At 35.3% G+C, this 27,563-nt stretch overlaps 1 protein-coding gene across 2 annotated transcripts in view; it reads right to left on the bottom strand.

The window, feature by feature from the left end:
* LOC149784851 (serine/threonine-protein kinase tricornered-like) overlaps nt 1-27,563 on the bottom strand; it is a 163,849-nt gene that overhangs the window by 100,262 nt on the left and 36,024 nt on the right. For both annotated transcript variants that reach the window (XM_089978419.1, XM_089978420.1), the window contains exons 2-3: nt 22,554-22,693; nt 17,263-17,314 (exon numbers count right to left, since the gene is read on the bottom strand). In XM_089978419.1, coding sequence (XP_089834545.1) covers nt 17,263-17,314; nt 22,554-22,678 — 177 coding nt within the window. In that variant the 5' untranslated portion in view covers nt 22,679-22,693. The remainder of the gene's footprint in view (nt 1-17,262; nt 17,315-22,553; nt 22,694-27,563) is intronic.

The following is a 27,563-nucleotide window of genomic DNA, read 5'->3' as shown; positions in this document are numbered from 1 at the left end:
CTAAAGGGAAGAAAAGTCTTTTACAAGAGTGGTGCCTCAAATAATGGTTACATTTAATGATAAGATTACTTGCATTTTTTGCAGATATTTTTTACAAGGTACACTGGAAAACAACGATCCATTTGACCCACACACTGGCCATTATCTCAATAAATAATTAGATCATCTGTTTTGTCAAATAATTATCAAGTCAACAACCTAATGCAAACACTGGGAAATTAATCCATTTTTCAAAATCAACTTGAATGTTATCTAGGAAATACTTAGAACTGGACATACTGGCCAATGTTGTACATTGAGCATGGGTTTGCTTGTTTCATGTAATCTTTTTTGTTATATGTCCAAATCTTGACCCTGTGTGCTTCCCCCACCCCACCCCCATGTGCATTTTTTGATTGGAAAATAATTTTAAAAATATGCCTAGAACTTTTCATTAGTGAATATCCATCCATGCTTCTGCTGACACTAGCAATACCCAAAGTCACACAAGGTGATAGAAACTGTACGATGGCAATGAATATCCATTTTAAAATAATGTCTCTGGCAATGAAAGCATTCAGGGTTTGTAATAGCTGGCCCAGTTCAAACATACGGAATTTGATGGCCATTAGTGCAACACATTTTTGCATTAAAGTAAACCCTACAGCTAGGAATATTTAATCTATTTTGAGGATAAATTAAATGACAAAAGAAAATTCAAGCAAATACAAAATCTTATCTAATAAATGATTTCTTAGTTTAAAAGAAAAAAAAGTAGTTCAGAAAACGTATGTATTTATTATAATAAATGCTGGCAAAGGGATTAAAGGAAATTGAGATCCATGTTTGGAATGGAAAATTCCATGGTGCAGCTCATTTCAGGTTAGCATATATTAAAATAAGTTACTGTTTTCCTCAGCACATGATAAAAGTTTTACCGCAATAATGTAAATATCCAAGGAAAATATGACAGTACAGTGCAGATGACAAAGTCAAGGTGGCAAAACTGTCAAAGTATATAAGATTCTCTCATTTTTACAGTACTATTTTATTTCCCTAAGTCTCTCTAAACTTGTGGAGAGTGGGTGACACAATGTCCCCTGTCCATGGGATCCAATGTTCAACACTGCATACTGCTATGGCTGAACTTAAATAATTCTAAGTGCTGTGGGACAACATTTTGTTTGAGATTTTTCCATAGTAACTGATGCTGAATCAAATTATGGCAAGTACAGTTTGTGTAGACATGCCTATCAAAACAATTTTGATAAATGAAAATTTTACAATGTTTCACATATTTAAATGGCTGTTTGGTTCATTGGTCAGCACAGAAGTACACCCATGACTATTTAGTACTCAGGCAATGGAAGTGACTTTCCCATGGATACACAATAATTGGCTGAACCAGGCAGATTAGAACTGACCGCATTTGGTTTATGAGTCGAACACTCAACCGGAGCTACCTTGAGGCTACTGTTGGAATGACCATGGCCAGGAGTACTAATAGAGCAAGGGATGTACTAACCCCTTAAAGTTAGTTATTTATGTGACATGCATTGCATCAACCAACTCTTTTAGCAAGGTGATTCATAAGAGCTAATATTTTTATTTAGTTTGAACAATGTTCAGAAAAACTTTCATTTCTAATTTTCTTGTCAATGGAAATCATTTCCTGCAACAGTAATCTTTATTTGGGTAGATTATTTCAAAAGAGAAACAAATTCTGAGGATAGTATAAACGATAATATTGCTGACAACGAGACTTAGAAAAAAATTCTGATTTTTTTTCCAATTACTTTATCACAATGATTATATCAATTTTCAAGTGAAAATAACAGAAAATATTCCCCTCTTAAGAAACAATGATGAAATGTTAAAGGTCACTTCGGACCATCAATATGGTTAGATAATAACCAACCAAAAAGCAGTTTTATTGGAAACCTTAAGTATGACAATATGTGTTAATGTTTAAAAAGATAATAAAAAGACAAAAATTACAACAATCTCTGCATGTTGGAAAGCAATGAACTGTCTAGACACAAGTAAGATAATTTTAGAGACTGAATTCTTGTTTTTATTGCAGCTCAGGGTAACTAAATATATGTGTATCAGTCTGAAGAAGAACCATTCATATTCAATAAACTTATTGCATATGAAAATGAATCTGAAGAAAAAATAAAAACTTGATATAGAATTCCCCCATGCTGCTGATATCGGTCATAATGTGGAAATCAAGGACGATGATACTACTGATCCCAATACACTGTCCTATATCACAGTATGAAAATTATATCAATACTACACTGTCCTATATCACAATATGAAAATTATATCGATACTACACTGTCCTATATCACAGTATGAAAATTATATCAATACTACACTGTCCTATATCACAGTATGAAAATTATATCGATACTACACTGTCCTATATCACAGTATGAAAATTATATCGATACTACACTGTCCTATATCACAATATGAAAATTATATCGATACTACACTGTCCTATATCACAGTATGAAAATTATATCGATACTACACTGTCCTATATCACAGTATGAAAATTATATCGATACTACACTGTCCTATATCACAATATGAAAATTATATCGATACTACACTGTCCTATATCACAATATGAAAATTATATCAATACTACACTGTCCTATATCACAATATGAAAATTATATTGATACTACACTGTCCTATATCACAGTATGAAAATTATATTGATACTACACTGTCCTATATCACAGTATGAAAATTATATCGATACTACACTGTCCTATATCACAGTATGAAAATTATATCGATACTACACTGTCCTATATCACAGTATGAAAATTATATCGATACTACACTGTCCTATATCACAATATGAAAATTATATCGATACTACACTGTCCTATATCACAATATGAAAATTATATCAATACTACACTGTCCTATATCACAATATGAAAATTATATTGATACTACACTGTCCTATATCACAGTATGAAAATTATATTGATACTACACTGTCCTATATCACAGTATGAAAATTATATCGATACTACACTGTCCTATATCACAGTATGAAAATTATATTGATACTACACTGTCCTATATCACAGTATGAAAATTATATCGATACTACACTGTCCTATATCACAATATGAAAATTATATCAATACTACACTGTCCAATATCACAATATGAAAATTATATCGATACTACACTGTCCTATATCACAGTATGAAAATTATATCAATACTGCACTGTCCCATATAACAGTATGAAAATTATATCGATACCCAACCCTACACAGAGAAGCTGTTTAGAAGGAGACATACTAGCAGTCAAACATGTCCTATAAGCTATTGACTACCTGAAGTAGAATAAGGAAGAATTTAAAATAAATTGTATCATATAGTCTTCTAAATGATATATTGGCTGCCAAGGTGACTACTCAACTGTTACCATGCTGTACTTGTAACATGAAGGGTCTAGACTGCAATCCTGCCCAGACCAGGCAGGGTTAGCTGCCATGATTTGTCTGTGTCAGTGAATGGCACTTGACTCCAATTACTCAATATAACCTTTGGCATGCTGATGTGGCATAAACAGTAAAGCAAAGAAAGAAAAGATATTACATGTTAACGCAGTTAACATATTTTTCCGGTGTGACAAGCTTGAGTATAAACTCAAATTCTGCGAAACTGAAGCACATTTTTATTTAATAAAATCCTGTCCAATGATACACCCATGCCACACTTTTTATTAAACATCTATCAGCAAGATGGCTTTGGGAGCCACAGTAGCTGAGTGTGAGACTTGAGATCCAAGGGTCTCAGATTTCAATAACAGTCCAGATCATCACTTAGGGACAGTGGGTTGACTGCCTTACTATAATCCTGGAAAAGAAACTTAGTTTCCATTTCCTCTGCATGATATTACCAATAATGTATTAAAAATGCTGTTAAAACCAACAAATCAAGCTGGTTGCCATAGGCTTATCTGACCAGAAATACTGAATTATATAATGATTACAAGCTCGGTACAGCTATGGTGGTCTAATGGTTAAATCGTCCACCTCAGATGTGCAAGGTCGTGGGTTCAAACCCTGGATGAGTCATAGCAAAGACATAAAAATGGCCCTAACAGCTGCCTCGCTAGGTGCTCATCATTAAGTGGTTAGTGTTCGGACTGGTCGCATGGGTGGACCATTGTGCTACATGTCTGCAGCATGATGCCCCGGAGGTAGACATCACTACAAACTGCCACACTGCACACATTGTAGCGATATGACTGAAAATGTTTTTAAACTACGTTAAAAATCCAAATCACACACACACAAGTTCAGCACAATGTCTTATAAAAGGGAGAAATACTGCATTACTAGCCAAGTGCCCAGGCTTATCATGGGATGAATAACTATTATTCACCAAATACAAGCTGGGTACCCCCAGGCTTATCATGGATGAAATATTGTATTATATTACAAATACAAGCTGGGTACACCAGTTTAGCTTAAATAGGAGAAATACTGTATTAGCCAGGCACCCAAGGCTTATAATGGGAGAACTACTGCATCATACACCTATTACAACCTGGGCATCCCATGCTTATAATGAGAGAAATACTGTGTTGTGCACCTTTTACAAGCTGTGTGCCCAGGGCTTATAATGGGACAAATGCTGTATGTGTATTATATATCAAATTCTGAAGAAAATAAAAATATGTATTTATGTCTTACTGCCTCTATATTGACACTGGACACTTCTTTTGACAGTGCTAATTTCACATTCAAATCTTACCTCTTGTCAACTGATGACATTTAATGTAAAATGAGTTTTTATTCTAAAAGTGCGAGATAGTTGGTGTAATCTTAAGGCAGTATTTAAAATGACATAAAGACTTTTGTACCAGCCTGGAGGTCAAGATTTAGCACATATATATAAATATATGACATCTTTTTGTTCAATTAAAATAACCCTGTATTTGATTACTTCATCGATGTGTAATAAAAAACTGGACACGACTCATTTTCACTGTGTTGTCAGTAACTTTCAAAACCTGATTTTTTTTTTCTGTTCTGATTTCACATGGGCAAAACAAGTCAATATTGCAAAGTGCCATGCATGAATATAGATAAATATTTTTGTGTTACGAAGAGTTAAATCTAGGACTCATTGATACTGGGCCAATGGTCCCTTAATAGTTTTAATAAGGTCCAGGTCATATTAAGCTTGGTCAATAACTGCAGGATTTCTTTTTTTCTTACTTAAAGGAATTTTACACTATGCAATTTGTAATACTGAATAACAAAAATAACATTACAAATTATTACTTTCTGTTGAGTCAATGCTGTATTTGATATCATGCACACTCTTTCTCACAGTCAATGAAAGGTAGTATTTTTCGTGAAATCAATAGCAAAATTAGATGTTTATGATGAATTGTCAATCAGAAGTTTTTCCAATTTTTGAACTTAATTTGCATAAACTGCTTTACACTTGCACAAGCCAGTATGCTGCAGTTGTTACTCACTGCTGTGTTATTTTTACTTGGGCATAGTGTTTCAAACAGCCAAGTAAATAATTTTATATTTAGCTCTATCAAAAGGGTTAAAATTACAACTGTGCACCTGTCTTTACCCTCCATAACTCATCGTCTATTCTAAAACCCAAACATAACATGAAATTCACCATCCATTAAAAAAAAAAGGTTCAATTTTCTTAATATATGAGTTGTTTAATGAAATAGTAACGGTAGAGATTATAAATACCATGCAAGATTTTCTGGCATCCAGCTGATTTTACAACATTGACTTTTTAGAAATTAGCAGGAATACCAGTCACATTCTAGGGTCTCATCACAAATCAAAGATACTGTCTATACTAGCTTAAAAGTCAACTCAAACTGCAAACAAAGATCCTGATCTGCCATAGCATAATGTGTCTGCAAATCAGGGTCTATGTTGTTTGTTACTTGCAGTTGGAGCATATGGTACACATTTTGACTTTGCCGTGATTGTTGCAAGCCTTGATGCCTGCGCTGTTGACTTTATTACCGCTCCAATTTCTTTGCCAATGTTCATTTTATTTGGTTCTGATGATGGACAGAATCAAAGAAGGAAGCCTCCAGCTTTTCTTCTACTGTTCTTATAATACTAATATTAATAACCTTGAGACATGTCAATTATGGAGTACAATTTATCTTGGTTGTAAAGAAAGACAACCTCAGCTCCTTGGGTTGCACATTAAAGAACAGGATCTCATTATTTGCCCAATCTGGTACCAAATTCACTTTGTTCTTTGACCTAGTTTCCTAGATATACAACTCTCAAAAGTAATCTCTTCAAATTGATTCATGGGGTAAACAAAAATTAATACAGATCATGTAATGCCAATTTGTCATGCTCTAATAGCCAGTGATCAGAAAGAATCTAGCCTAACCCCATGTAGCTTAACCCTGTTCCTCCAAATTTAAACCCTTTACCAATCTGAACAAAGTCAGACTCATGCTCCAATGGCTGAAAATAATTTCTAGAAATAAAAAAGATCATTTTTTGCATCTTTCTATTTCATTTCACTGATGGGGGCTTTAACCATCTCTTACATTTTGGTATTCTTGAGAACCAATTTTTAAAAAAAATAACATTTTTTTCCTGTTCAAGTTACTGTGTTGATAAGATGCCTGTTCATCACAGTACATAGTTCTTTATCATGGCCTTCATAAAACTCCGAACTTCATTCAGTGTTGCAGCCTGAGTGCGGGATTATGTCATTTTTGCAATTAGTTGTCCTTTCTTATATTTTAAGATAAGATAAGGAGATAAGAATTCTTTATTTCAGACTACAAAGTCCATACCTCTAAATTAAAATATAAAGTAAAAACACTGTAAACATAAAAGAACACATATATCATACATACAAGTATACATATACATCTACAACAATTAATTGTGCCATGCATTGTTAAGAATGAAATCAAATTGCACATTTAAAGAGTAATTTGTTCCATCTACTAATAATATAAGAATTTAAATGAATGTCATAGTTCCAAAGAGATTTCAATATACAGTTCTTACTATTAGATATTCTAGTCATCATTGAGAAAACATACTTTCTCATTACTTCATCAAAACTGAATACATTATACTGTAATTTACAAACATGTTGGAGGCACTGTTCCACCTATAAAGGCCTAATAGAAAATGAAGACTATTATTATAACCAATAACTAGTTTTCTTTTCATACATTCACTAAAGTTTGTCCACAGAGGAGCAAAATACATAGTGCAGCAAGAAGATTTGAATAATCTAATTTTGATATTCAATGAACAATTCTTAAATTTACATAGAAGCATGTTTGTTTGAGTACACAAAAATCGGTAATGTCTCATCATTCTTCATTATCCGACCGATTGGATTTCAAAATATGACCATAAATAGGTATAACTGTTGACATATGTATGAGCATTGCCGTTAAGATGTACAGGGGGAGGAGATGGTAATTTGAAAGAAGTTGGCTGAAAGACCATGCATACTGATTTTTTCATATTATAGATGATGTCATGCGTATTGTTCACATATCTTTAATAATTTCCTTAAACCTGTGATAGAAGGATTTATCAATAACATATCATCAGCAAAACTAAAATTGTTAAAAAACAACGCATTTGGTGGCAGGCATAACCCCATGTAACACTGACTGAGCTTACGATTTAACTCTCTCTCTATATATATATTAAATAACAAAGGGAAAAAAATACCCCCCTGCCTCACCCCATTGGTTACATGGAAAGCGCTGGATATTACACTTAACCATCACACACAATACAACTGTGAAGTATTTAAGTATTTAAGTATTTATTCACTAAAGTATATATTCACTTATATGTCAAGTCAAACTGAAAACAAAAACCCTGATCTGCCATAGCACAATGCGCCTGCAGATAAGGGTATATCTTGTTTGTTCTACTGATTACTCCTAACAAACTGCACAGACCCAGATCTGACAATGCATTATGCTACAGAAGATCCGGATATCTGCTGTTTGCAGTTGGACTGGTCTTATAAGTGAATACATATGGTGAGTCCCCCAGATCTTCACTCTATGTGTATGTATACCATGGTCTCACTTTTTTCACCAAGGAGAAATATTAAAAATATTCACCTATTGCTTTTCTTTCCATTCATGTCTCTGCATTCACCAGCAAGGTGATAAAACTTTTAGATGGCAGTTAATTTTAATTTTAAAACATCTTTGGCAATAAAACATTATGGGTTTGTCATAGTTTGCCAAGTTACAATGCTAGTGAAATATTTTTTTTGCTGAATCAATGACAAAAGACTAAATTTCTGTACTTGAAAACTTGCAAAAGCTCACAATGTGCCATGCAATCAACTAATTATTAGTCTGAAAAGAAAACTAATTCAGAACATGTGGGATATATTGTAATAAATGCTAGCAAATCATGTGTGAAGTTAAAGGAGAACAAGATCTGGAATGGAAAATTCACTAGTGCAGCTATTTTTAGGTGAACCAGATTATGTTTGTATGGGTACTTGCACACCTGATAAAATGGTAATTAATACAAGCTCCATTGAAAGATTATATTACAGTACAAAATGACAAAGTTAAGGTTACACAACTGTCACAACAAATTAAGATTACATTGGGGGGGGGTCTTTAAAAATTGTGCCCCCCCACCATTGGACTCCAAGGTATGTTACCATGCAAGTAAGCACAGCTCAGAGTCAATATCTTATTCCTTAAAATTACTGTCAGGGTGTAAATTATCAACTTATTTACGTGAAAGCAACTATACAAAGTCTGGTCAAGATTTGCTTGTCACATATACATGTACAGCTCACAGTGTCCATAAATTCATAGAAGTACCAAAAAATACAGAAAATACAAGCAGTGACCTTGACTTGATCCCTTGGTTAAGCAGGTCTGGTTTTCTAGCTCCTTTATAAAAGTGGGGGCAAGATGGTGGTCAGATTTGAACCATTTTTATTCAGAACAATTTTACACATTGTAAGAAGGATATCAATGCCAGCATTCATGAAAGACCAGTGGGAATTAACAAGATTTTCCAAAATGGTCACCATGGAGACAATATTGGAAGTCTGTTTGGCATAATTTACATTTAGGTGCACCTATATACTATACATGAATAACAAGAAGTCTTTTAGTCAAAGTCGCATGTCGCTATTACTGTCCACATGTGAAAAGAAGCCATAGCGAGATCTTCATGCTGGCTGGCATAGTATCATCTTCGCAAGTCAAGGTACTGATATGTTAGCCCATAATCTAAACCTTGGCGTATCGACCAGAAATTCTAGTGATTTGTAGAGCAACATCTATTGGATTTCACGAGTAGCCTCCCTTAGTATGTAATGCCAACTAACCATAACGTGTAACAGCAGTGAATTGTACATGGTGGAGACAACATACTCCAAAAGGATATGTTGTAAGTTTAACATCAAAAGTACGACTACATACCAGCGAAGCCATTACAGGTGTATTTGAGTGAAAGGTATTTGTGGTGACCAAATTGGACATCAGACTGGTACAATTTTCATTTATGACCAACAAAACTGAAGTTATGAAGTGAAAACTCATGTTACTACTGATGTATGTTTATGCACAATGGTAATAACAAGATTTGACCGCTCCGGTGCCTAGTGGTTAAAGCGTCCGCTTTGGATGCGGGAGGTCAGGGGTTCAATCCCCGGCCGAGTCATACCAAAAACGTACAAAAATGGTACTATCAGCTGCCTCGCTTGGCGCTCAGCATTAAGAGGTTAGTGTTAGGACTGGTCGGCCTAGTGTCAGGATAATGTGACTGGGTGGGACATCATGCTACATGTCTGCAACATGATGCCCTAGTGCTAGACATCACTATAAACTGTCACACTGCAAACATCTTAGCGATATGACTGAAAAATTGTTAAAGCTACATAAAAAATCCATATCACAAACACAATCACACAATAACAAGATTTTCAAGAAGGCCACAAATTTTTTAGGACCAACTAGCCATCATAGCACGTATGTTAGTGAAAACCAAATGTTAATACAACCATCTATTTGGGGGAGGGGTGAATGTTTGTGTAAAGTTTCATGGCAATCCTCCTGGTACATTAGAAGCAGTAGCATGATTAAACCGCTAATGGATAGGCAATGGACAGATATACTGACCGATGGATGACAGGTCATCATATCAGCTCCTCTGGTCAATCATCAGTAGAGTGTGATAATGTCTCTGAATTGCTTGATAAAACTTGACAGAGTTAAAAGTATTGCAACCGTTTGTATTGTGGGGTTTCTAAATAACCCCACTTAATGACCTGATAGAGGTCACTGGCCCCACTTGTTCCTTTTTTGGAATGAACACTGAACATGTCTGCACCAAAAAACGTAACAAATTACAAGAAAAAAATCAAAACTTCAACTAAGCATGAATGAGAACAAAATGTTTTTCAATATGAAAACTAAAATGCATCTTTACAATTATACTCAAGTAAATGATTGCTCTTTAGGTAATGTGTTGCAAATTTTTCCAATTGGAATAAAATAGTGTATCAATGTTCCAGTTGAATATATTAAATATTATCAGGTTTAAGCAGAAGAAACTTATTTATATTGATGAAGTAATTAAACTGAGACAGTACCTTATACGTACTGTGTAAAAAAAAAAGATTGGGGTTCAGAAAAAGATGTAACACAAGACACCAGTTGGATCTTTGTCCCATAATATTCTCAACATCGCTGAAAATATCCAGCTGATTCTGTGATTGTGAGCTGACATAAAGTAACCAATCTTACTTACTTAACATATGAAAACTGTAATCATTAATTGGTTTGTGAGGTAACTCGATGCCATTATTGCTTTTCCAAGAAAGATTATACTCATTAAAAGACTTGCCAAATGAATAATAACCGACTTAAAAGACTTAAGTTGAAAGATTTTTTTACATCCTTGTTTTGCAGTTTTATTGGTTTAATATTCATGTAATGGTGCAAAATTCAGCAGAATCAATTTTGTAGAATGTTTCAAAGTGTGGTGGTCATGATGACAAGTCAACATTAAGTTTTGATATGTGGGATACACTCACCACAAATTGTTGATGGAATCTGTTATGCTTGGGGCATGAATTCAATTTAATTGGGACTTGCTTGGTTAAGGGTTAAGAGCCAGATGCAAGTGCAATGTTAACACAAGGTCAACAGCGGTAAAATGATGAGATGAGACAATCCAGGGAAAAATTTTGGAAGTCAAAGGCTATTTGTAACAGGTGTCCTAAAATGATATTTTCCAGAATAGTTATTAATAAAGGTGGGCTACATAGTATTATTTGGATTTCTATGGAAGCCATTAAAGTAGTAATCCTGACTAAGCCGAACAAGAGGGTTCCCATATGGAATTTTGTGTTTTAAAATAATCTCCCTTACAATATTAGTCAGTTCCAGTTTTTCTGCCAAGGGTCAATTCTGAGGGGCTCCAAGATCTGTGAGTGTGTAAGCTATCTGTGTTAAATGAATTGTATCATTTATGTTGAGGATTGATTCTTCTATGTCTGGAAATGTATGTCAATGAATCGCTAAGTATCAAATTAATGTAGTTAGGACAAGCAGTGAAGTCCAACAATTTGTATGTAATTAAGTTGTGAATTCTCTTCAACCAAGACTGGAGGGATGTGTACTGACTGGCATAGTTCAGTTGGTAAATTTATAGCCACAGAAGGGCAGTAATAGTATTTGAGATGGTTAATTATGTCATAGTCTCCATAGGAATGTGAGAGCAGCTAGAAAAAACGGAGTCACTATAGGGTTGTGAGTGTGTCTTAGGTGCGAAATTCCCATAGCTAGTTCTGTTGAATTTCAATAGATATCTGATGCAGAATGAGTGGGAATAATGGTTGATCTCAGGAGAAGAAAAAAATCTGACATGTATTTAGGCTGGGTATTATTGTTTTGTATTTTGAAGGAAATAGCTCCATACCTGTATTGCACAGTGGGAGAAGAGCACAGTCTGCATCCAAGAGACCATCACAAGCAATGATCTGGAAGAAACTGGAAGCACCAGGTGATGCTGTCATGCCGGCAATCTGAGTTCAGTCAGACACTCAATCATATGATGAAATTGGTTCTATTAGTATAACAGAATGGCTAACTGAATTTCGCACAATTCTGAAACTCTATTTCTGAGAGAAAGTGAATCGTTCACATGCCATGCTCAAATACATTTGGTTTATGTCATTTATTGAATTGTTGTATTTTATATATGGGCGATTGTGTTATATGCTCAGAACTCTATTATTCCATCCATTAATTTCATATGTTATTAATTACTTGATCTGGGCAATAACAACATGGTCGATCATCTCCTCGATAATGATAACCAAAAAGCATAAGCAGAGATCGCTCATCACCACCACATCATGGCAATTCTTAATTGGGGAAATTTAAATTAATATGTTCTTTGTTTCCATGAAAAGAGTTTTATTTCCCATTTAACAATTTTGGAAATATTCACAATCTCATAACGTTAGGCCAAAAAAATTAAATATATGTGCACTGGCTTTAAACATTGGGAAGACAGGTAATTTTTCTTGGACATATATTTCTTTTTTATTTCAGTGGGGGAAAAAAGTGCTATGTATGATGGATGAATTGTCTGGAAACACACATATTTAGTTTGTTATGCCTTATACAATTAGTGTATGATGGATGAATTGTCTGGAAGCACACATATTTAGTTTGTTTTGCCTTATACAATTAGTGTATGATGGATGACTGTCTGGAAACACACATATTTAGTTTGTTTGGCCTTATACAATAGTGTATGATGGATGAATTGTCTGGAAACACACATATTTAGTTTGTTTGACCTTATACAATTAATGTATGATGGATGATTTTTTTTTTTGTTGTGATTTTCTTACAGATACATCACTGCCACTTGCATGTTTTTTTTTAAATGAGGTATCAAACTCATTTCCACTATCACTCTATGGACTGGGGACAGTGGGGTACATGTTATTTACATCATTACATTTACTCATTTCCACTTTATCACTCTATGGACTGGGGATAGTGGGGACCTTGTTATTACATCATTACATTTACTCATTTCCACTATCACTCTATGGACTGGGGACAGTGGGGTACATGTTATTTACATCATAACATTTACTCATTTCCACATTATCACTCTATGGACTGGGGACAATGGGGACCTTGTTAGTTACATCATCACAGTTACTCATTTCTACTTTATAACTCAATGGACTGGGAACAATGAGGTACATGTTACGTCAGTTATTCCAACATTTTACTCATAATGATTGCACATTACAACTGTTTTCTGGTTTCTTCCTCAAAGGATTACTGATGTGAAAAAAGCCTACATCCAATACCAAAAAAAGTTATATAAACTTTAAACCTAACAAGTACATAATAATGAATATAAACAAGCATGTTGTTGTTGTTGTTATTGTTGTTGTTGCTGTTGTAGGGTTTAATGCCATTTTTCAGCACAAGATAGGCTGCTATACATGGCGGCCAGTATAAATGGTGGAGGAAGAGCCCAGGAAAACCACGGAAAGAACCATCGACCCACGCTTTCTCACATACCCACATTGGCCAAATCTGAGACTGGAACCCATGCAGACAGAGGTGAGATGGCAGTGATCTGTAACAGTGAGCGCTTTAGACCATTTGGCCAATCGGGGCCCCAAACAAGCATGTAATAATGGATACCAACAAGTACAAAATAATGGCAGTGATCTGTAACAGTGAGCGGTTTAGACCACTTGGCCAATCGAGGCCCCAAACAAGCATGTAATAATGGACACAAACAAGTACATAAGAATTGATATAAATAAGTATGTAACAATGGATACAAACAAATATGTAACAACAGAACAAAACTGGTTATCCTACAGGTACTGAGGCTGGAAAAACTAGTGTTGTAATAAAAGTGATTTGTGACAAAATACCTTGTAAACTGTTCTTGTTCACCAATTTATATATATTTAAACTATTTTCCATCTTCACAGAGCATAAATGTTATACTCATGTTGTTTCCAGCGACACACCTGTAGCACGAATGTAGGAATACTTCCCTCTTGTCTGCCACCCAACAAAACAACAAGTGCTTTGTGTGTGTGTGTGTGTGTGTGTGTGTGTGATTTGGATTTTTAACTTAGCTTTAAAAAAAAATCAGTCATATTGCTACAATGTCTGCAGTGTTCCAGTTTATGGTGATGTCTAGCACTGGGGCATCATGCCACAGACAAGTAGCATTATATCCCACCCAGTCACATTAACCTGACACCAGGTCGACCATTCCTAACATTAACTTCTTAATACATGTACTAAGCACCTAGCAAGGAAGCTGTTAGTACAATTATTATGTCTATGGTATGACTCGGCCAGGATTCAAACCTGCAACCTCCCACATCCAAGATGGATGCTCTAACCACAAGGCTCCAGGAGTGGTCCGCAAGTGCTTTGTATGGCACAAAAATACTGCAAATGCAGCATATATATGTCATAACCAATGCTTGATGCAGACAATGTCAGCTATTTTTCCAGTTCCTGCCATTATTTCATACAAATTCAACATGTAACATTCTGACACCAAACTGATTCATGCAGTATGGCAGTTCATAGTGATGTCTAGCACTTGGGCATCATGCTGCAGACATGTAGCATCATGTCACCCTGTCACATTATCCTGACACCAGGCCGACCAGTCCTAGCTCTAACCTCTTAATGATGAGAGCCAAGCAAGACTGCTGCTAGTACTTGTACCATTTTTGTAAGTTTTTGGAATGACTCAGCTGGCATTCAAACCTGTGACCTCCCAGATCCGAGGTGGCTGCTCTAACCACTTAGGCCACCAGAGCAGTCCATTCAAGATTGAAAAAAACAAAATCTAGCAAGGAATGTATTATGGCTGTAGCTGCGAAAGAATTTCACATTTTGGTTTCTTTTCTTAAATTTCTTCATGTAACATTTGTATACTGCCTACATTTTATATACTTTCTATATCAATTACCTAAAGAGCATCCCTACTCTTCTAGCAAATAGTATATTCACCCCATAAATTTCAAATTTAAGGTTACATGGATATAATAGGGGGTACAGTGGTCTGAAAACTAAATCTGTGGTAAACAGTAGTGGTAAAAGGATCGATCAAAATATCAATGCATCAATATTTTTCCACATCTATATCCAAATTGATACAAGAGGTGAAGAATCAGTTCAAAATGATACTCAAGTTAGAAATGCCTGGACTCCCATTCAAACAGAATTGTTGATCCATACCAGCTGTAGAGTATAATTGGTGTATCCATTTAAAGTTCTCTATCTTTCCAATTACTGTTGCTACTAGAGAGCTCTGGATCAGACTGGATGATTTCTATTGTCCGATACTGAGTGCAGTTTATGTTGTGGTCTGGTAGGTTAAAGTGTATTGACACTGGGTTATCTTTTTTATTATGCATATCCCTGAGGTGTTCTATGATTCTCCATTTTAGTCTCACCAACATATTGTTTACCACACAGATGGCAGATGAGTAAGTAAATAACATTTTGTGTGGTGCAATGACCTCTTAACATATGAAGTATATATAAGGTTTGTAAATGTGCATCTAAAGATTTTACATTTATCCATTTTCATGCAAAAGCTGCAATTAAAGGTCTTACAATCTAGTGCTTTGTTTGTATGTTCATGATATGTAATGAAAAATGGTATCACACTTCTAGATTTTTATTTTTCTGAGATGGATTCAGTAGATCTAAACAGTTTTGTGTTTTGCTTTGGTTAAAGCTTCTATTAGGCAAAAACCAAAATGTATGTTTCCAATCAGCCAAATGTCACTGTTTCTCTTTGCCAACGCTAGCACTTTTCCCCCCATGGTAAAAAAAAATAATTCACAAAACAATCACATTAAATATTGTCATGTTGTGTGAGAAAATTTGTTAACAATTCCTGCTCATGTTTATAAATGTCTTCTGATAGAATTCGTAATTCGAAGTACTTTGGGTAATGTCAATACGTGTTATATAATGTTACGACTTTAGACCGATTCTGAAACAAAGAAACTATCTGTCCTCAGTGTGACCCCCCAGAGAAGTTTACAAAGAGACCATCGGTGACCAATCAGAACTAAGATAGTCAAATTTTGGGCAGGTTTCTCACGCAGCCAGACATTATTCTGTTTAATCCATGGTAAAAGAATCAGCGCATGTCTGGACATTGAAGAGAGCAGATCACAGGGAAATTAGAGACACAAGACTGCATTCCATGTGCCGAAGATTTGTGATTGTTAAAAAGGACAGGAAGGTAGTTCTAGGAACTTCAGATGAGATTGGAACAAGGCTTCTAAGACAAAATATCTTCACCCAAATCTGTCACTTCCTGAACTAGCTGTCGTAAGATTTATGCGTTATTATGTGCATTTAATTTAGTAGAAATTTAATCTTCCATGTTTAGCTTAATTATAAACAAGTCGTAATGTAGTATTTAATGAATTAGCAATATTCAAGATTAATGTATTAAGTTGCTATGACAAAATCGAAGTGGATGGTGTAATCTGCTATGATGTTGCATCGTGGTGCAGAACTGCATTTAATAGTGAGTTGTTAGACCTTGTAATTGTTTGTATCTGAATATATAGTTATGGATTGTGCAGAGCTAGACATTGTTGACCTCGTGCATGTATAATTAGGCATTTATATTTTTATGTGTCGTTTATAATTTGTAAGGTAGGAAATGTGTAGGAATATTGCTGATGTTAATAGTTACTATATACAGAATTAGGGATATGTGTGTATGTATGCATCAGAAGTCGTGACATTATTGTTGTTGCTATAGCCTTTATTGTAGAACAAGTGTTGTCATTAATTTAATTTTCAATGTCAGACGTGTTCGTAGCTGAAGCAGTTGTTTGCATGTGCATTAAGTACAATGTGATAGATGTGTTGTTAGTTATTTCTGCTCCCCCTGGAATTAGACTTGTCCTAAATAAGATTTTTCTCTGCACAATGCACTTGCACAACTTCCGATTTGAACAAAACACTGTCATGCCTTCCAAATGTAAGTGAAGACACAAATTAAGATGTTTTAAAGCATTCATGCAGTGCAAAACAAATGGTGTAGTGACCAAGGATATGCAGTGCATTACCTGAATATGAAATTTTAAATTATCAAGATTTCTAACGATTGTGATGTCAGATGGTCAATAGCAGCTGAAATGTACAAAGAATTACCTGTTCTGCCGTTAGACCTTCTTCCTCCATGGACTGTTCGAGGAGGCGATACCTGAAAAAAGGAAGAGTTCAACACATGTTATCCACTAATGTTGAACAAGAAATCTCCTAAGTACTATGTTTTGCCTACTGATTAACAGATAAGGTCTATCTTTTTTTAACTGTTGAGTTTTGAAACCATGTATAATATTTTTGAGCAATAAGATTTTCAAATTAGCCAGTGACAATCATACAGGGTTCAAGTTTTGTACCATTTTCATTTAGGACAATCTAGACACTATTCAAAAAGTTTTGATGAAAATCCCATGCTAATGTGACATGAGAATTAGTGACAAATACTTCAATATGTTCATGGTGGCAGCCTAATGCATATCAGCAGGGCACAATTACCTTATAGGACAAACTAAATAGCAAAAGAAATCTGGATGTGAGATCAGCACTATTTTGATCCAGGAGCAACTAGATGCTGTAAGAAGTCTTCTGGTGAAAACTCCATACTGATATGACGTACCATTTAGAAGGAGTTGCAATAATACAATTTACAAGACTACTGCCACTGCATCCCTTTTTGTGGTTTGATCAGCACTATTTTCATTTAAGATTAACTAGGTAACATAATTATTTTTCTGGTGAAAACCCCAAATTGCAGTAGCAACAACAAGATTTTCAAGATGGCTGCCATCACAGCTAAACTGGCTATCAAGATGGGCACCATTTTTATTCATTTATTTACATTCACTCATGTACAAATGTGACATCATAATAAGTCTTCTGGTGAAAACCCAGTGTTGACCTGACTTTCCTTTTAAAGAAGTAGCAATATGATTTTCAAGGTAGCTGCTGTGTTGACCATATAGTGGTCACCGTACTGATGTTAGATCTGCACCATTTTCATTCAGGACAAACCAGACTTTATACGACATCCTTTAGTAAAAAAAACAAAAAACCATTCATTTGATGATTCATTCACAAGGAGTAGCAGAAACAAGATTTTCAAGATGGCAGCTGTGGTGGCCACACTAGATACCCAAGTGGGAGCATTTTCATTTATGACCAACAAGGCATCATAAAATGTGTCTGACATATGCCATACAGTAATAGTGGACATCAGATCGGCACCATTTTCATTTAGGACCTACTAGACGTAAGTCTTTCAGTGAAAACCTCATATTGATATGACCATCCATTCAGATATATCAATGACAAGAATTTTCAAGATGGCTGATGTATTGGTCATATTGGATGTCTGCAAAAGACCAATTTTATTTAGAACCAAACAGACCTTGGGATGAATGTGCGTACAAAGTTTCAAGGCCATCTTTCACTTCCTCCAAGTAGTTTAGCAGTAACGATAAAAATAGCATTGTGCTACCAGGGAGATGGAGAACAGGCCACTCAATAAGCAGTTCTGGTCTATGACCAGTAAAGCTAAAAACGTAAGACTCAAGACTAAAGAAAATTTGCAAAAACTGGAGTTTTACATTTCACAAACAAATATCAACAATAAAATAATCAACTTAACAGGAAGAAAACACTGTCACAATATGGTTTGTCTACACTGTCACAATATGGTTTGTCTACACTGTCACAATATGGTTTGTCTATACTGTCACAATATGGTTTGTCTACACTGTTGCAATATGGTTTGTCTACACTGTCACAATATGGTTTGTCTACACTGTCACAATATGGTTTGTCTACTTTATGTACGGATACTAAACATTCACTTGTAAAAAAAAATACTCATTACTAAAAGAATTGGTGAAAGACTCACTTTCAACAGAAATACAGTGGGTAGAACTAATTTTAGTTATGTAATATTTACCCATCATTACTGTGTACCTTACTCTTGTCATGCAAAACAAACTTGGCCATTTGATGCAAGTGGAGAATTGTCAAACAAGGCAGCTGTTAGTACCATTTTTGTAGTCTTTGGTATGACTCAGCCAGGGATCGAACCCACGGCCTCCCGCATCCGAGGCAGATGCTCTAACCACTAGACCACCGGGGCGGTACCCAATTTTGTTGGGTGAAGGATAATAATGCATGCATCAAGTTTTAAGTTAAGACCCTCAGATCACAGTCTGTGGAGGTAGCATTGGGTGTTGTCCATAAAGGGTGGGTGGGGGTATAGAGCAATATGTGAAAATTATAAATATTTGAGATGGTCAGCAGGATACATTATTGCCGGATTTCTAAAACTGTACTGAATGCAAAATATTTTCAAGCCCTACTTTTCTTAACTTCAATAATCTCCCCATATTTAGAAATCTCCCCTTTTTCAGTTTTAGAATATATTTTTTCTCAGCAAGAAAGGCATATTTTACAGGTAAAGCAAGATCCTATTTCTCCTGTTATAAAAACACCACACCCACCTAAATACATGCAGTACAGACTGACACTTGTTCTTTCTAGCCATGCAACCAATGACTTGTCTTGATTTGCAATTTCACTGCAATTAAATGCATAAAGGCACTTCAGTTTTACATGCTATCAAGGTTATGAACTATGACAAGTTTCAATGAGTCATTGAGCTGATTAAGGAAGTATGCTGATCCCAAGAAAACCAATAGGCTGCAATTCAAATCCGTCAAACATTTTTTTTGCCACGAATGATATATGTGGTTAATGATTGCCAAACTTTCACTGAAGGATCACAGCGGGTTACATAATACATCCGACAAGCCATATTTGTGTCCTTCGTCATCAACAAATGCAAAATAATGCAGAATATAGGTTGCAAACCTGATGAAATATTTCATAAAGGAAAATTGTGATTTCAAAAACCATGTGTACCACAGACTCACTTAAAATTTCCAACTAAATTTATTATTTTTTGTTTTATGAGAGAGAGATTCCACCGAACCCTCTATTTTGAATGCTATCCAGATGCCATTAAAGTGCTGATGAATTAACTGTTTAATTGATACTCTTGTATATATACTCTATATACTCACTTGTAAGTCTGCAAACAACAAAGATCCTGATCTGCTGTAGCATAATGCACCTGCAGATCAGGGTCTATGTTGTTTGCTCTAATGAGTACTCCTAACAAACTACACAGACCCAGTTCTGCTGGCACATAATGCACCAGCACATCTGGGTATATGCGGTTTTGCAGTTGAGCTTGACTTCTAAGTGAGACTACATGGTAATTATAAATGAGTAGCATTAAGTTTTGCTACCTGATTTTTAACTTCATAAATCTAAAAGATCACAACAAAGCAATAACAATGCCATCTTTGCTGGCCAAGGGTCATCAATCCACTTAATACAAGATGATAAATCAAGTGGATATCTGATCCATGGCAAGTTAAGATGTGAAAATGTGGACAGATGCCAATATAGATCTCCAAATATGCCAAGCAGGGTGTATATGGGTCATTAAGGACAAATTTCACCAAATAATTGCTATCCTTGCGAAAAGATACCCAGCAGCTGCTTTCCTAAAGATGCTCTATGATGTAGGAAAAAGTTGAGAAAATTTCTGTCCTATTTGAAATGCAAACAACATGACTGTGTAAGGGACACCATGGCAACAATCAGGTTAGAAATTATAATTTAATTAAAAAATGACAAAGTTCTGTGCTTTTTTTAATATCTTTTATGCCTTCCATTTTTAAAATCAAATGGTGGGTACAGAGTACCGGTGGGGCAGAAGAATACTATAATAAGTGCTTGAATTTGGCAGCTGACCTAGACATAAAGCATTTGACTGATCTGACTGAGCTAATTAATATTTATAAATGCTACAGGTTTCTTTAGATTGTCGCTATGCAGATTTCACATAGACTTAGCAGTGATTCATGCAATTACGCATCCTAGATAGAACACTTGTCAATCCATCGTTAAAACTGGGCAAAGTTTCAAAACAATAACCAAGACTTGCACAGTTTTTGGGCCACACAAGAACTCTTTGCAGAGAGCAGCGATGTAACATAATTAATATGTTAAGGTGGGTTTGAAAAGAAGTCCTTGCCGCATAAAGGTCTGATGGTCTTGTATCATCATAACTGCCTACATTATTAACTCCTGAAGTTCAACAATTTAACACTTTATGTATGAGACGAATCCACTAACAACCATGCCTATTTAACAAACAACACTGGTCTCTGTCACCTTCCAATCCTGTTAAATGGGTTAAAATAACACCCAAAATGCCACTAGCTGTGTCGAATTGTATCCATCTTCAGGTCAGTCTGCCATAGCTGAACCCAATGCATGTACAGCATATGAAAGGTTATATTTATACATTTTTACACATGTATCTAATGTTTCAGGAAATATCCTATGTTCCACATGGAGGAAATCCAACAAAAGACCGTTACTTCTTTTTAACTACTGATTTTTCAAACCATTTCTGATATCCCTTAGAAATAAAACATTCTTTAAGATGAAGTGTGTGTGTGTGAGTTGGATTTTTAACGTAGCTTTAACAATTTTTCAGTCACATCACTACGATTTCTGCAGTGTGACAGTTTATAGTGATGTCTAGCACTGGGGCATCATGCCGCAGACATGTAGCATGATGTCCCACCCAGTCACATTATCCTGATACCAGGCCAACCAGTCCTAACACTAACCTCTTAATGCTGAGCGCCAAGTGAGGCAGCTGTTAGTACCATTTTTGTAAGTCTTTGGTATGACTCAGCCAGGGACTGAACCTATGACCTTTCACATTAAGACGGTCACCACAGCAGTCATATTTGATATAAGATTGGCATCACCGATGAAAACCCCATATTAATATGACTTTCCATTCAGATGTAGTAGTAATAACATTGATTTTCATTATGGCTCCCATTGTAACCACACTGGATGTTACATCTACACTGTTTTCATTTACAACCAACTAGATATCTCAACAAGTCTTTCTGCTGACAGGACCATCCTTCCAGGAGGAGTAATGATAACAAGATTTGCATGTCATTTTTGGAAGAGTTAATAGTATGGTCTGAATTATGCTTCACTTTAATGGACAGCTGTAACCTGATTGGTGAATTGAAGGCCATATTGGTCTTCATCAAACCTACATTAAGATCTGAGATTAATCTATTTAACGAGCACAGCTATGTAAAATAAAAACTTTAACACGGAGGTTAATCTCAAACTTTAAAACAAGGTTAAACATCAAAACCTGGACGTTAATCCAGGATATGAAAATAGATGAAGGAATCGATGAGCACACAGATGTCAAAGTAATCTCAAAACCAATGTGGGTTTATTAAAACGTATCTACTGCTTTTATTATTTTTCTTGCCTTTCATATTATGCAAGCAAATTTAATTTACCTGGTTTCTCTTTCCTCATGCTGAGCTATGAGATTGGAATAGTAATTTTCTAAAGTGACTTTGGCTTTTGTCACTTTGTCGATGGTGTGGTTACTTATTTGTACATTTTCCCCTACTGTGGCCATTTTGGAGTGTCGACTCTGAAAATAAAGAAAACCAAGTTGTAAAAAACAAAGTATGCTGTATTCAAGGAAGCCAATTCCAGTCAAAGAACTGTCAAAATGACTTTTACTAGGATAAACAATGAGTTACAGGACACCATCTGAACAAAATTGAATGTGCTCATTATTTTCTTACTCAAATCAGTGTGATAATGTGTCAAGTGAACATCCCAAAAAGGAATAAGAATCAAAGCAAATATTGGAGATTTCTAATCATTCTTTTTTTTAAAAAATAAAGAAGATAAAAACCAATATAAAAGCTGTAGAAGATGGTTAACATGTTCTGACACACTGTAGATACATTGTTAGAAATGTCGGATATGCTACCTAAATTCTCTGATCATTTACGAATGAAAAACATGCATATATTTATTCATAATCAGATTACATGTGGATTACTTAAGGTACGCAACTATGGTTTCTAAATTTACACTGCAAAAGAATTATGTAAACAACTGCTTTTTTTAAATATCAAACATATAAACCAGCAACTTGGTTAGCAACTGTTTGTTCAGGTTTTCTGAATAATAATACCTCGCAATCACTAGGGTAAATTTTTTTATTCTTAAGCTAAAATTGAAAATGCAATACAATTTATCATCATTCTGACTAACACTGAGCCATATGGGGAAACAAGTACATGTGTAACATATATACTCACTTGTAAGTTGAGTCCAACTATAGACTGCATTGACCAATACCTGCCAACACATACTGCACTCCAAAGATCTGGGACAATGCAGTCTGTTAGGATCAAACAGTCAAACAAACAACATAGACCCTGACCTGCCTGCACATTATCAGATTGGGATCTGTGTTGTTTTCAGTGGACTCTACTTATAAGCTAGTACATACAGTACAAAATATTTGATTTTCAAATGAGACTTATCATGATTGTCATGCTCTAGTTGGAACAAGAAAGAATATGAAATAGTAAGCAATACATACATGTAAAAAATGCATATATAGTAGATGAGTGAACACAGGTCCATGAAACTAAAATCAATGCAAATGAATTAGGTGTCATGGCAGCTGTGAAACAATGTGTAAACTTGAAGGAGTTTAAACACATCAATTATTATATGACATGATCCAGTCGTTACTTGTCAGAGTGAATGGCTATAAGTCTTTATAATCAGTTTTAAATAAGTAATGGCCTTATGAAGAGCTTGGTGTAAGGATTTTTAATTTACTGGTGCAAATCTGGAATTTAATTAAGGAAAACAAAGTAAATTTAAAGAAACTGCAATACAATACAACCAGTCCCTGCTTAATTTTAAGGGGAAAAGAAGGAATCATTGCAGTCTTTCTTGCTCCTATTTTGCCAAAAATATATCGACCACTTCAGTGGCAGAGTGGTGAGAGCATCTGCCTCGAATGTGGGAGGTCACAGGTTCGAACCCTGGCAGAGTCATACCAAAGACTTTAAAAATGGTACTAGCAGCTGCCTCGCTAGGCACTCAGCATTGACAGGTTAGTCGGTCTGGTGTTAGGATAATGTGACTAGGTGAGATCTCATGCTACATGTCTGCAGCATGATGCCCCAGTGTTGGGCATCACTATAAACTGCCACACTGCAGACATCGTAGCAATATGACTGAATTTTTTTTACAGATACATTAAAAATTCAGATCACACACACACACATCAACTTAAATTTTTCCCTTAACATGTCAATAGAAAAGTTAGTCTGATAAAAATGCTTATTTTGGTACATTTTCTTCTTGAAATATTCATGTATTTTCATCACTATTTTGTTCTTCACCTACCTACCCCCTCCACTAAATGGGTTCTGATCCATATACACAGCAAAAGGTTTAGCTAGTGCAGTATTAACAAATGCAACCATCTGAATTTGTATTAAAAAAAACCAAAGACTGTAACCTGGCTCAATGATACATAACAAGAGACTGGAAAGAGTCTAGGACAGGCAGAGACTACACCCATGCAAAACAAGAGATTGGAAAGAGTCTAGGACAGACAGAGACTACAATCATGCAAAACAAGAGACTGGAAAGAGTCTAGGACAGGCAGAGTCTACACCCATGCAAACAAGAGACTTGAAAGAGTCTAGGACAGGCAGACACTACACTCATGCAAAACAAGAGACTGGAAAGAGTCTAGGACAGGCAGAGACTACACTCATGCAAAACAATATTTCTTTTCTGACTGTGGCTAAATCACAATAAACTAATTATGTTATCCTTCAGGGAAAAAATGTATCATGAATGGTAATGTTACAGGCCCGCTTAACAGTCTAAAATCTGTCTGTAGAAACAATTTTTTCTCTTTCAGTCAGTGGCCTGGATCTTTGATTCCTTGACCCCAAACTTGATGGGCTTCTTCCTTAAACAAGGTGCAATCCATGTACAAAATTTGGTATGTGATGTAAAAATTATGTTATTGTATAGAAAACATTTATTCTTTCAGTCACATTGAACTTGTTATTTACTTATTTATAACTCTAAACTCAGTAGGCTTCTTCCTTATCCCAAGTACAAGTCAGTCACAAAGTTTGGTCCAGTTATATATAATGCAGAACTAATGTTATTGTGCTGTCACAGTAACCTTGACCTTTGCCCTTTTGACTCCAATTGATAGGCTTCTCTTTCTTTTTTTTAACCCCAAATACAAGCTAGCCATAAACTTCAGTAACGTAAGCTGATGAAAAACCATTTGCTTCTTTCAGTCACAGTAACCCTGACCTTTGTTTCTTTGGCCACAAAATCAATAGCTTTTTACGTACCAAGTGCAAGCCATCCACAAAGCTGGTAGCTGTAGATTCCAAAAAACTTAAATTATTGGCCAGAAATAATTCTTTTAAGCGACAGGGAACTTTACCTTTCATTCCAAAATTTATATAATTCCTTATCTCATGTGCAAGCTATCCAAAAAGTTTGGTAAGTAAAGATGGTATGCAAACCACTTTTCATTTTTCAGCCACAGTGACCTTGATCTTTTGACAGGAAAATCAAAAGGCTCTTCTTTATATATGCAAACCATCCACCACGTATTGTAAGTAACAGTAGATAGTGGACAAATCCAGTAATTTTGGACAAATAAAATTTGTAACAGACAAAAGGATGGACAGACAATATCATAACATAAATGCACTGAAACTTGGCATACAAAACAAACAAAAATCAGTTGCCCTGTTATCTACAAGCACTTAATGCCATCATTATAAATGAAATCCTCCAGATGTACTCCAGAACTGGTAGACTTTTTCCTTAATACTTCCCACTTATCAACGTAGCTTTTTTTCTTATTCCATCTACTAAAACTAGTATGGTGCAAAAACTGAGATATCTTTTGTAATTCTTCAATGGCTTAGAGTGCCATTATTGGTAAGAAAACAACACTGTAAATATAGTAATACTAGTGCCATTGTTGGTAAGAAAAAGCACTGTAAATGTACTAATATTAGTGCCATTGTTGGTAAGAAAACAATGCTGTAAATGTACTAATATTAGTGCCATTGTTGGTAAGAAAAAGCACTGTAAATGTACTATTATTAGTGCCATTGTTGGTAAGAAAACAACACTGTAAATGTAGTAATATTTGTGCCATTGTTGGTAAGAAAACAACACTGTAAATGTACTAATATTAGTGCCATTGTTGGTAAGAAAAAAGCACTGTAAATGTACTACTGTTAGTGCCATTGTTGGTAAGAAAACAACACTGTAAATGTACTATTACTAGTGACATTGTTGGTAAGAAAACAACACTGTAAATGTACTATTATTTGTGCACTGAGACTTTAAATGTGGACATTTTAGTACAGATTAATTTTCACACATATTCCAAGAAAACAAAAACTATGCATTTCAGAGAAAACAGTATTTTCTCTGAAATTAAATGAATAACAATGCTGGCACATATTTATCTTAGCACACACTGGGCAATTAGCCAATTTGCTGAAGCAGGTTTCATGCACTAAACTAACAATGATTTCATCATTATGTAGTAATCATTATTTAGAATTAATATTAACAATAAAAAAGATAAAAAAGAGGAAGACAAGCATACATTCAACAAATAACGAACATATTCCAAGTTTGAGATCAAAATCATATCAGAAATATAAAATCTGATGCAAGATTACCTCATCAGTATGAATGGATCTCACAAATAATCAAATTCACATGTGATCCTGATGATACAGGCATATATTCCAAGTGTGATCAAAGTTGGATCAGAAATACAGAATCAAAAAGTGCTAACAAATGCAGCCTATCAGAACTTGAGGTTACAGTCATAAAAGTGAGAAATGTATACAGGAACATATGATCCCACTGGAAGCTGAATACATCCAATGTACATTCTATCTGGTGCAATACTGGATAGACATACAATGGAAGTCTGTTGTTGAGCCTGGTTGCAAACAAGTCCACCAGAGACTTTCCCCATATTGAGAAAAGGGACTCTGTTACAGAGCAGTAAAGAGTCCATTCCACAGGGACTGTTTTGCAAGACCTGGACAGACTGGTAAAACATTCATCCTAAAAATGTGGCCAAATCTGAGGGTGATTTCTTTGAGGCGACCAAGTGGAGGAGGTACCAGACTTCTATGCAAAGAAAAGGGCTTGTGAGCCTCCTTGACGATGGAGATACACCATAATGGAATTGTTGTCAGAGAAGACAATAACACATCAACACCTTACTCTGCTGATGCACCCTTAAGCAACACCAGAAATGTTTGAAAAAAACTTTCATTTCTAGGTTGTTGATGTGGAGTAATGATTCAGCCCCAATAGTTACCTGGACAACTATGCCCTGCAACTCCAAATGAAGAATAGACTGGAATCTGATGAATTGGTGAACCAATAGTAGTGGGGGTCAGGTGCAA

Source organism: Sinohyriopsis cumingii, chromosome 13 (genome assembly GCF_028554795.1).
Source record: "Sinohyriopsis cumingii isolate HCF-2022 chromosome 13, ASM2855479v2, whole genome shotgun sequence".
Classification (NCBI taxonomy): Eukaryota; Metazoa; Mollusca; class Bivalvia; order Unionida; family Unionidae; genus Sinohyriopsis; species Sinohyriopsis cumingii.
This window is presented reverse-complemented; position numbering and strand designations above follow the sequence as displayed.